The 11,663-nt window shown below is 39.9% G+C and overlaps 1 protein-coding gene across 1 annotated transcript; it reads left to right on the top strand.

The window, feature by feature from the left end:
- Window positions 1-2,284: 2,284 nt before the first annotated feature.
- On the top strand, window positions 2,285-10,025 carry RFXAP (regulatory factor X associated protein). Its single transcript, XM_069064664.1, has 3 exons — window positions 2,285-3,008; window positions 5,394-5,501; window positions 8,645-10,025. The coding sequence occupies exons 1-3, from the start codon at window positions 2,490-2,492 to the stop codon at window positions 8,756-8,758; spliced, it is 741 nt and encodes a 246-aa protein (XP_068920765.1). The 5' UTR covers window positions 2,285-2,489; the 3' UTR covers window positions 8,759-10,025.
- The last annotated feature ends 1,638 nt before the right edge of the window (window positions 10,026-11,663 follow it).

Here is an 11,663-nt window from a genome sequence, read left to right as displayed (position 1 = left end):
TAATGTTGTATCAAGATTCTTTTTTTGATCTTAACTTTCAGGTAGCCCAACAATTCTTATATTGTCTCTCCTGGATCCGTTCTCTAAATGAGTTGTTTTTGTACTGAGATATTTCACATTCTCTTCTATTTTTTCATTCTTTTGATTTTGTTTTATTATTTCTTCACATTTTATAACATCATTAGCTGCCCCTTATGCAATTCTAATTTCCAAGGAGTTATTTTCTTCCTTAAGTTTTTGGATCTCTTTTTTCCTATTTTTTTTTTCAATCTCTCTTATTTTTTAAGTCCTTTAGAAGTTCTTTCAAGAACTCTTTGTGGGCCTGGGATCATTTGACATTTCTCTTTGAAAAAAGAAGTGGTTTGGGGTTTGTTTTTATTAACTTCACTATCTTCCTCTGAATATGAATTCAGATCTTTTGTATTCCCATAGTAGTTGTCTGTGGTTGAATTCTTTCTCCTTTGCTTACCTATTTCTATTTTTATTTTGCTTATTTTATTTTTAGCAGCCTATTATTATAATCAGGATCTAGTGCTGAGGCGTAGGGAATGGTACACCAGGCCTCAGGTCCTTCTTACTGTTATTTTCTGAGCCCTATCCCAGGGTTCAACCTCAGGCATTACTCTCCACCCCTAAACCATGACTAGGACCCCTAGTCACACTTTTTACAAAGCTCTTGCTTCCTGTGGTCCCTCTGGCAACTGCAAACTTTACTTCTCCCCTCTGCCCTGGAACCAAACCCAGGAACTCTGCTCTCCTACAAGTGCCCATAGACAGCAGGGTTCCTGTTCCTCTGTTACTCCAACCATATCACTGGGCATGTGATCATTCCTTCTTACCCACAGCTGCAGCCTGGACTTTGTCTGATCAATACAGCTGGGCCTGGCAGCTTGAGACAGCAGAAAGTCCTTCAATCTTCCCCTGCTCAGCTGTCCAACTCCCATACTTTCCATGAAGTAAAAGTTCATGAGGCCAAGGCTGTGGCCTGATGCAGCTGCCCCCAGAGCTTGCTGTTTGTTGATTCAGTGGAATCTGCCTGGAAATGCTTGCACTTCACTCAGGCCACACCTCCCCCTGGGAGGCAGGGTCTTTCCTGGGGTCCTTTCAAATTGTCTTAGGAGGAAAACTGCTATACTCGACTTTTATTTATTTCTGCCACTCTACATTCACTTTGAGGTGTTCTGTCTTGCTTGTAGAAGAAATTTGGAGAGGCTGGTATTTTCTGACCTACTCCACCACTTCCCACAATCCTCTATCACAATTTCTTATGTGAAAATCATTGTTAGCGATATGTTATAACCAATTTATAAACTCCCATGCATTTTTCCATTGACTTTCCATTAGCTATAATTTAGATTCTTTAGAGATCACAGTATCCTATAATTCTTGTTTATATATTAGATCTAAGAGAATATTAGTGTCGAAAAGATGGGCCTTAGTGTTTGTGTCACGAACCCCCAATTCAAAATCAAAAGTCCACCTAACATTGGGGGAGGCCCTTATTTTCCCCTAACACTGCTACAAGTGGAGCACTGGGAGTTAGCTCCAGTTATCCTTCACTCTTGGCATGTGACTGACCATTTTGTTTTTCACTTAGATTTTCATTTGATGGCATCTTTGACTGCAGTTTTTATACAAAGCTCCTAGATGATTTTATGTATTTTTTTTTCCAAGTTCAGTTAGCCCCCTTGAAATCTATCCTTTAAGGGATCTAAGGACCTCAAATTAAGAAGCCAGCTCTAGGGAAAGTTGGGGAAATTATGAGTCCTATGTTTGATAATTTAGTAGATGGATAAAAGTAGTAGGTGGAAAAAAGGAAGCAAAATGGTCCAAAACCACTAATGCTAACCACAGCTAAGAGAGGAAGAGGCCTTAAACTGCAGAAGTGGGAAATAGGCATTAGAGTAGTTGAATCTACTTGAATTATGTATGGAAATAGGATAGGAATAAGGACTAATGCAGCGAACTCCAAGGTGAAGAAATGCCCTCTCCCTGAGCAATGTTTCCCACTTTTAACATGGGGGGGGGGGGGTGTCGAGAAACGAATGAATGACAAGATTCCCTCAAATCGGCATCCCCCGGATAAGATTACAAAAGCACATCCGGGTAACCCCTCCCCCTACGGGTCGATAAGCAGGACTGCCACATTACCGCACATGCGCGATCTCTCGAGCCTCCCTTCATCCTGCAGTCTCTCAAAAAGGCTCACAGCTTTCTCCCGCCAGCCTTTCAAACTCCCGCCACTCTTAATACCCGCGTCCTGCTGCTTGGGGCCCCGCGCAGGCGCAGGAAGCAAGGTGGCTTTGAGCGGGACTCCGGCCCCTCTCGGGCGCTGCCGGGGCTAACTTTGGGTCCGGCCAGGCAGTTGCAGGGAGAGAGCGGGTCTTCTGGCCCCAAAGGCCCGCGGCACGGAGACCCCAGAGGGCATCGAGCCGGCGGGGACAGGCGGTGCCACCGCCCCCCCGGCGCAGCAGCTCACCCTACTGGTCATGCAGCCCTGCAGCCGGCAGGAGGAGGCGGCGGCGGGCGCCATCCTGCGGCCGACCCCCTCTCCCGCGGCCTCGTCGACCCCGACCCCGGGGGGCGGCAGCGCCTCCGGGAACCTCACGCCCCTGTTTGAAGTGGCTGGAGATGCCGAGGATGAGGCCGCCGAGGACGAGGCGGACCTGCTGGACACCTCTGACCCGCCGGGGGGCGGCGAGAGTACGGCCAGCCCGGAGGAACTGGAGGACGAGGAGACCCACTCGGGCGGCGAAGGCGGCCGGGCGTCCGCGGGAGTCGCGGGCGGGGGCGGCGGCAGCGTGAGCAAGACGTGCACCTATGAGGGCTGCAGCGAGACCACGAGCCAGGTGGCAAAGCAGCGCAAGCCGTGGATGTGCAAGAAGCACCGCAACAAGATGTACAAGGACAAGTACAAGAAGAAGAAGAGCGATCAGGCCTTGAGCCTGGCCGGCACCGCGGCCGGCGGGGGCACGGGCGGCGGCAGCGCGGGCAGCGTCAAGCTAGAGGTACCCCACGCGGCGGGGCGCAGGGGCAGCCGCTGGTGCAGGTGCCGGGTGCCGGTGCGTGGAGACGCGCGCGCCCGGGAGCGGGGCCCAGCGGTCTGCTGGGGCAGTGAAGGCCTTTGCTTTCTGCCAAAGTGCATACTAACGTTTGCAAACTAAGAGCCCCCCTTAGCGCGCTGCCTGCGTGTTGTACGCCCGTAATAAACGCTTCTTGACCGACCCACGGTGCGGTGGAGAGAGCGCTGGGCCCGGACTCAGGAAGACCTGAGTTCAGATTTGGCCTCTGATGTGACTCGTGGGCAAGTCGATTAACCTCTGTGTGCCTCAGTTTTCTCAGTTGTAAAAAAGGGATAATAATAGTACTTCCTTGAAAGATTATTGGGAGGATCAACTGAGATAAAAATTGTAAAGCACCCAACACAGATCCTGGCACATGGTAAAAGGTTAGCTGTCATTATTATTGATAATAATTTAGTGCAGATTAAAGTTATGAAAGCTTAAAATGCAGCTCAAAACTCGGCAGCGGAATTGCACTAAGACTTTTGAGAGATATAGCAGCTAGCACTTAAATAATGAAGTGCTTTAAGGTGTTCCTACATACACGATCTCATTTAATAAAATGAAGAAAGACCTGAATTTAAATCTTCACACTTAATAGCTGTGGGAGATACTTGATTGAATGTCTGCAAGTCACTTAATCTTATGAGTGACTGACTCACCAAGTCACTTCCAGCCTGTTTTCTCATCTGTAAAATGGGGATAATAGCACCCACCTCCCAGGGTTATTGTGCTGATCAAATGAGATAATATATAAATATTATATATTTTTAAATATAAGTATTATATGCTGTATGAAAATTAGCTATGTAAATGCTATATAAAAAATTAGCTGTTATTAAATTTTTATATCTTAAAGCACTATATAAATATTATTGATTATGACCATCAGAGTGTGTGACAAAGAAAAACAAACATTCACCTGGGGAAGAGGGTATGGGCATTTAAAATATATTGGGCAAATTATGATTAGTCTAATTAATTGTTGAAGGGGTAAGCTGTTGGTCTGTAGAAAATCAAGTGCAGTTGACATGTTGGAGGCCTAATTGTCTTCCTTTTTCTCAATAATTTGTGTTATTTCTCAAATAAATATCTCAAGATACTTGGATTGTTTGAATTGGGTTGATGTGACAGCTACCAGTTTACCAGAAAGGCTTTTATTCTTGAAGGAATCAGGTTTATCTATTATTCTGTAGGAAGAATAATTTACTGTGAGCTCCTTGAGAGCAGGGACTGTCTTACTTGTATCCCCAGTGCTTAGCACAGTGAGTGGCCCATAGTAGGTGTTTAATAAACTAATGTTTGTTGACTTAGGACATCAATAGCACTTCCCTGGCAAAGCCTCTGTGAGGTAGGAAATGCAGAAACTGATTTTTACAGGTGAGGAAGCTGAGACCCAGAGATGATCCTGTAGCAGTTAAGTGTAGGGAACTGAGTTCTTAGAGGCTGGAAGGTAAATGGTGACCAGTCTAAAATGTTTGAGATTTCTACAGGTTAAGCCAGTTCATTTTAAAACTCCCTTTCAAATTAATTTAGATACTTACCTCTCCTTTAGGAGAGGTAGTCAAGTGGAATGAAGAGTTCTAATCTTCTAATCAGGAATCCTTGGCTTAATACCTGTTTCAGATAACTTGATACATATGTGACCATGAGTAAGCCATTGAAAATCTTCAGAACCTCATTTCCCTATAGGGATAATAAGAAAATATTGATTCACATTTATTTTTTAAATATGCTGGCTTTGTATAGTCTACAAGAACTTTGAAGACATGGTCCTTGCCTTCAAAAAGTTCATATCTTTGTTGAAAAGAAGGGATTCATGTCTATAAAAATATATCTGACTATACAGGGTAGGATATGATAGATTTCAAGTTAATGCCAGAGGTGTTTAGTTCCAAAGAGAGATGACTGGAATGTTTATGAAAGGCATCATGGAAAAGGTGTCACTTGGACTTAGGATTTGAGGAGTGAATAAGGATGCAGATTGGTAGCAAGGAGGTGGGCATATAGACAAAATCAGAAGAAGGACATAAGCAAAGGTACATTGAAAGTGAAAAGTTTGTTTAGGGCATAATGTCTAGATCTGGTTCCACCCTCTAATTTTGATCGTGAGGACCAGTCTTCCCTTCTATAATAGTAGGAGAGAAGTGTCTTCACATTCAAAATTAGAGGGTTGGACTAGGTCTAGATGTTACACTGATAAGATTGGTGTGTGGTTGTTAGGAGTATCATGTAATATAATGTTTAGATTTGACTGCAGGTGCTAGGAAATAGGCTAGACTATAAATGAAAAAGGTTAATTAAAAAAATTTATTGTATCATTAATTTTAGGAAAGCACAGATGGCTCAGCATCCGTTGGAAAACAAAGATCTGGTTCTATTGGAGATCGTCCTACAAGACCTACTCTCTTAGAGCAAGTGTTAAATCAAAAGCGGCTGGTAAATATGATTTCTTTTGTAAAACTGAAACAAATCTAAAACATGATTTTTTTTCTTTTTTGTGTTAACCTCTGAAAGGTAACTGAAGCTTCATAAACTGACTGACACATAAATTTGTTTTATTTATACACATGAAACCTTGATATAAGACGATCCTTAAGGACCATGTCAAAGAGTGGTATAGGGAAGATAACCTTTAGTGAAGTTCTAATCATTAAATTTTTTGGTTATTTGAGCAAAATGGAATTCAGTGTAAACCTGTCATCATGAATTGCACTTTGGTGTTGGTCTAATATTGAGTGCCTCCATTATAAATTTTTACCTAGTTTCAGGTGATACCAGTATCTCCTCTTCCAGACTTCCTTTTCCTTTCTGCTTTTTTTCATCCAAGTGAAATCCAATTCCTTTTCCCAGTCTCCCAGATTTGTAGCTTCAATAGTAGCCTTAACTCCTCACTCTCCCTTTCCCTACATATCCATTCAATTGCCACATCTTGATATTTCTACCTTTACACATATCTAATAGATCCCTTCTTTTGGCACATTAGTTGAGGCCCTTATCACCTCTCACATATATAATTGCAGTGGCCTCCTAATTGGTCTCCCTGCCTCAGGTTTATGACTTCAGTCCCTCTTGTAATACTGCTGACAAAATGATTTTCTTTAAGTTCATATCCAACCATATCACCTTCCTAATTCCTCAGTTCCACCATTGCCTGTAGGAACAACTCTTATGTTTCACTGTTTGGTCCCAATCTTTTTCCAGCCATTGTATATTACTTTTTCTCCTGCACTCCCCAGTCAAGCCAAACTGGATGTGACATTTTCCCCTGTTTGTACCTTTGCATTTGGTTTCCCTTAGCCCTAGAATTCACTTCCTTTTCACCAATACCTCATAGAATCGCTCCCTTCAAGACACAATTCAGAAACTACCTTCTACAAAAGCCTAGCCTGATACTCCCAATTGCTAGTGTCATCCTTTACAAATGACCTTGTTGATGTACTACTTTGTATTTAATATCTTCAGGTATTTTTTGTATATTTATTTACTTGTCTCACTTGTTAGAATGTAAAGTCTTTGAGAGAAGAGGTTATTTCTTTGAATTTTGATCTTTATTGCCTGACACAAAGTAGGAACTTAATTGGTGCTTGTTTATTTATTTATTTGTTTTTATTTATTGCCTTTTTTTTTTTTTGGAGAGGGGAAGGCAGGGCAATTGGGGTTAAGTGACTTGCCCAAGGCCACATGGCTAGTAAATGTTAAGTGTCTGAGGCTGGATTTGAATTCAGGTCCTTCTGATTTCAGGGCCTGTGCTCTCTGCCCCAATCAGTGCTTATTGATGGATATATACCTTTGACTAGGTCTGGACTAGCCTAAATAATAGTGTGTTTTTCAGAAATGTTCATTTTTTACATAGAGAATTACTGGACTGAAGCCTTGTTTTGAACTGGTTATTTATACAATATTACAAATTAAATTTTGCGTGTAAACTATCTCTCTTAAATTATAGTCTTCCCATATAAAAATCATTAATGCCCTGTTTACTCTGAACAATTGACAGTTTTATTTTTGATCCTTAAATTGGGAGATCAGTGGCATAGGCAGTTGTACATTAGAATTTATTTGGAATAAGCTTCTAATTCTTTTTTTTTCCAGTCTAACAGATGTGAATCTATTTTACCAGAATGTGCTATTAGAAATGTAATATCTCGGGGTGGCTAGGTGGTGCAGTGAATAGAGCACTGGCCCTGGAGTCAGGAGGACCTGAGTTCAAATCCAGCCTCAGATACTTAACACTTAGTAGCCGTGCGACCTTGAGCAAGTTGTTTAACCCCATATGCCCTCCAAAAAAAGCAAAAAAAAAAATGTAATATCTCTGCATACCCAATGGAACAAGTATAGTTTGCCATAGCAAATGTGTAATTCACTGTAAGAAACCCTGGGGTGAAATTTAGGAAATAAATACTTAAGAAAAAATAGCAATTATTGCTCTTTATTAACAAAATTATTAATTTTGATATAATTTTTATAATTTTTTATAATAATTATAACAAAATAAATTAACAAAAAAATTCATATTAAATGTTAAGTGAATAATCATTTTATGATCTGTTTAAAAATGAGGTTTAGTAGTAGGAATTGAATCCTAGGGCTAAGTTCAAAAGTATCTCTAAGGCTTGAATCTAGCACCAAAATATTTTTATTTTTAGTTTATAATTTTTTTTTTGAGGGGGAAGGCAAGGCAGTTGGGGTTAAGTGACTTGCCCAAGGTTACACAACTAGTGTGTCAGGTGTCTTGAGTATAGATTTTAACTCAGATCCTTCTGACTCCAGGACCGATGCTCTCTCTATCCACTGCACCACCTAACTGCCCCCTTGAATTTTATTTATAAGGATTGTAATAGAACCATCTAGAATGAAGGCATTATCTAATAATAGAATTGGATGAGACATCAGAGAGAATCTACTTCAATCACAACCATATTTTACAGATAAGGAAACTGAGATTGAGCTCTTTTGTCTATTTTACTAGAACTTAGGCAAAGACATAGAGGCCAGTAGATGGAAACCAAGGCCTCAATCTTGTTCTGAGACTGGTATTCTTTCCAGTGTACCATACTGTTCAACCTGCTTTTGAAATTGTAGAAATAATTAGCTTCTGTCCTTCAATTTTCAGTAGTTCTCATTTTCTTTTTTTTTCCTTGCTACTATGGACCAGCCCTACCCTTGGTGCTTTATTTTGCAAGTTTAAGACCTTTCCACATCTACATAGAATGCTCATCTCTTAGCATACGAACAAAATATTAAACCTGTCAAAAACAGTGTGCAATGCTTCTTGCTTTCCATACACTCAGAGTAATATACATAAACAACTTCTGTCTTTATTTTTCTATGACTTGGTGTCATAACACATGCCCAAGGTTTCTGTTTTAATGCAAATGGTGACCTTGTTAACATATGTACTAATAATTTGAGTTTAGCATCAGCTATTAAATATAATAAAAAGTTTCATTTATTTGTAGGTCTGTTTTATGTTTTGGTTCCTAACATGACACTATTAACCTAGATGATGCTAGCTTATTAATATTTAAAATGAGTACATAAATAATCAGTGCATTATAATGTGTTTTTCTTCTTTTAAGGCACTATTAAGAAGTCCAGAAGTTGTACAGTTTCTGCAGAGACAGCAACAACTACTAAATCAACAAGTTTTGGAACAAAGACAACAACAACAGTTTCCTGGAGCATCAGTGTGAAGGGACTAATTGAGGCTGTCCACAGGTTTAGTATCTCACTGTACTGACTGAAGATATTTTTATATTGAAGAGAAAGGGCTTATAGCAGTCAAGTAGAACAATGCATATGATTGTCATAAAACCTTTTCCTAGAAATACATACATTTGTTTTTTGAGATGGGTTTTAGACTTTGGGAATCTGGATTTTGAAGAAATCTGGTTCTGCATTACATTTCCAAAACTCCACTTAACTTAGTTGTTTTAAAAACATTTTTCAGCTTTAATTTTAAAAATACCCCAGATTTCCCAACAAGTTATCAGGCAAAAGATCATAAATATGATCATTCTTAAGTTTATTATTAATGAAGGAAATGAGATAATTACTTTCTGTGGAAGTAATAGATATTGATCTTGAATTGTCTAGCCACTGAATGTGGCAGGCTGTAACTTGGACATTCGGGAGGCATGGGCTCAAGAATAACCTTTGTGCTTTTCTACACACTTAAACCCAGAGTTAACAAGGAAGCAAACATAGAGTGTGTGTATACATATGTAGGAAGAAGGGTGGTAATAATCAGCTGCTGTATGAGATGGAAGTGTTCCCCCATCTTCATGAATGTCCTACTGAAACCAAAAGAGGACTTTGTGAAAGAAATTGGAATGAAGAAAATAAAGAAGAAACTGCTTGATTATACTTACCCAATACCTCATTGTCTATTGCATGTCAGCTGTTAAATGTGATCTCTGGAAGCAGGTATTCTGAAGTGCAGAATCTGTGGTTGGTGGAGATTGTATCTGATTCACCTTGTTCACCAATTCCCTGATAAAATTGGCACTGATTTTATTATTTATTACTCATTTTTTTCATTGGAAAACTGAGAAAAGGAGGAAGAATTCCTTGTATGTTGTGAATTATTAAAAAACAATTGAGCCATTTCAAGATTGTTACTATTGAATAGATGCCCAAAGAATGAAGTGAGATACTTTTATCCTTTCTTCCTAAGATAACAAAACTCAAAATCATATCTAATCATAGCACCTAGAAGAATGTCAGAGTAAATATTACCCTTGCACTTGTGCACATCCTGATGCAAAATGTGTACCAAGCTGGGTTGTGTGGAAGCATGTTTGTTTTTCATAAGATGGTTTTTAAGCCACAGCCTCTACAGACAAAGCTCTCTGATAAGTATTCAAAGAGTATCGTAATTCATTTTATATGTATAGGCTTTTTAACAATTATATATTGGTGCAAAAAATAATAAAAAATTTGTGTACTTTTGAGTTGTAATTTATTCATATATTTATCTGCTTTAATCTGTAGAGGGGGTTAAGTTAAATCGATCATTTATTGTCATGCTGGCATATGACCCTAGTTTATGCCTTTGATCTATATGGTCAGGAAACCCAAACCTGTGTTGAAGCTTAAGAACTTAAGATAACTTCCACTACTTCAGCTAGAAAAGGGGAAGGGGCTTTACATTTGAGACCTGAGTAAAAAAAGGGGGGGAGGAGCTTAAAAGATTTAGATATTAAGATATAATTCATGCTGCTATTAAGAATCAGGTGATAAGTTCCATACTAGAATACATGTCCTGGAATAGAACAGATGGATAAGGAGAAGATTAAAGGTAATGGTGAGGAAGAAAAGTAGGTTTAAGAAAAGTAGGGCATAGGAAGAGAAGAAAAGATTGACCAGATAAAGGTATTTTGGAATTATTGGATATGAAAGTAAAATACTTGTGGGTAATGACAGGATCAAGGTAAATCTCATCCCTATGTAAGCCGAGTTGGAGTGACAGAGTAGGTCATGGCAGTTGAGTAGTTTGAGGAACAAGGTTATGGTATCTGAGGGAACAGTAACATGTATTCTGAAATTCTCAATTATGAGGGCGGGAGTTGAGGTGGAAAGGAAGACCATGAACCAAGCACTGAATCATTGAAAATCATCTCATCACTTGACTGAAACTATTATCTCCTAAATTATAAATAATCTAATGGCTTTGTCTCAGTCCTCATCCTTCTTGACCCTTATTTAGCCTTCACCTTCATTACTGCCTTCTTCTGCATACTTTCTCTTCTCTAGGCCTTAATGACTCTGCTTTATCCTGGTTCTTCTACCTACCTGACTGCCCCATTTCAGTGTCCATTGCTGGATATTCACTCACTACTCTTGGGTGTCCCTCAAGGGGTTGTGCTTGGTTCTCTTCTCTGTAGTGTCTCATTTGGTGATTTTATCAGCTTCTATGGATTTAATTATCTCTACGCAAATGAATCTCATGTACTTTTCTATTGCAAGCATCTCTTCTGACCTGCAGTCTCACATCGCCAAATGCCTATTGGACATTTTGAACTGAATGTCTCATAGACATCTTAAACTCAACATGTCTAGAAGAGAGCTCATCTTCCAAAAATCCCCTCCTCTTTCTAATTTCCCTATTACTATCAAGGCCAGTCATTCAGGGTCACAAATTTTATGTCATCTTCAACTCCCTCTACCTTTTCAATCTTCTGTCAATCTTGCCATTTCCTTCTCTATAACATCTGTCTCAATACATGCCTCCTCTATTCATATAGCCATCACCTTTATGCAGACTCTCACCACCTCACACATAGACTGTTGCAATAGCCTGCTGATTGGTCTCCCTGCCTCAATGCTCTCCCCACTTACATCATCCTCCACTCAGCTACAAAGCTATCTTCCTTAAGCACAGGTATGAACATGTCATCTCCTCCCTAGTCAGTAATTTCTATACGGCAAAAAAGATAGAAAGATATTCTTACACCTGATTCCCACATACTCTGTGACAGCCATAACACTGTCCTTGCTGCTAGCATACAACACTCATCTCCTGACTATACATTTTCACTGATTGTTCCCTTGTGCCTGAGCTTCTCTGGCTTCCTTCGTGACTCAGCTCATATTCTA

The sequence above is a fragment of the Petaurus breviceps genome, unplaced genomic scaffold, assembly GCF_028583685.1.
Source record: "Petaurus breviceps papuanus isolate PSGF00001 unplaced genomic scaffold, PetGlider_PUasm1.0 90639, whole genome shotgun sequence".
Classification (NCBI taxonomy): Eukaryota; Metazoa; Chordata; class Mammalia; order Diprotodontia; family Petauridae; genus Petaurus; species Petaurus breviceps.
This window is presented reverse-complemented; position numbering and strand designations above follow the sequence as displayed.

Excerpts from the sequence above, each read along its gene's own strand:
- RFXAP (XM_069064664.1), top strand. The coding sequence starts at position 2,490 with ATGCAGCCCTGCAGCCGGCAGGAGGAGGCGGCGGCGGGCGCCATCCTG. Across the intron at positions 3,009-5,393 it reads CGGGCAGCGTCAAGCTAGAG|GAAAGCACAGATGGCTCAGC; the intron begins GTACCCCACGCG and ends CATTAATTTTAG. Across the intron at positions 5,502-8,644 it reads TGTTAAATCAAAAGCGGCTG|GCACTATTAAGAAGTCCAGA; the intron begins GTAAATATGATT and ends TCTTCTTTTAAG.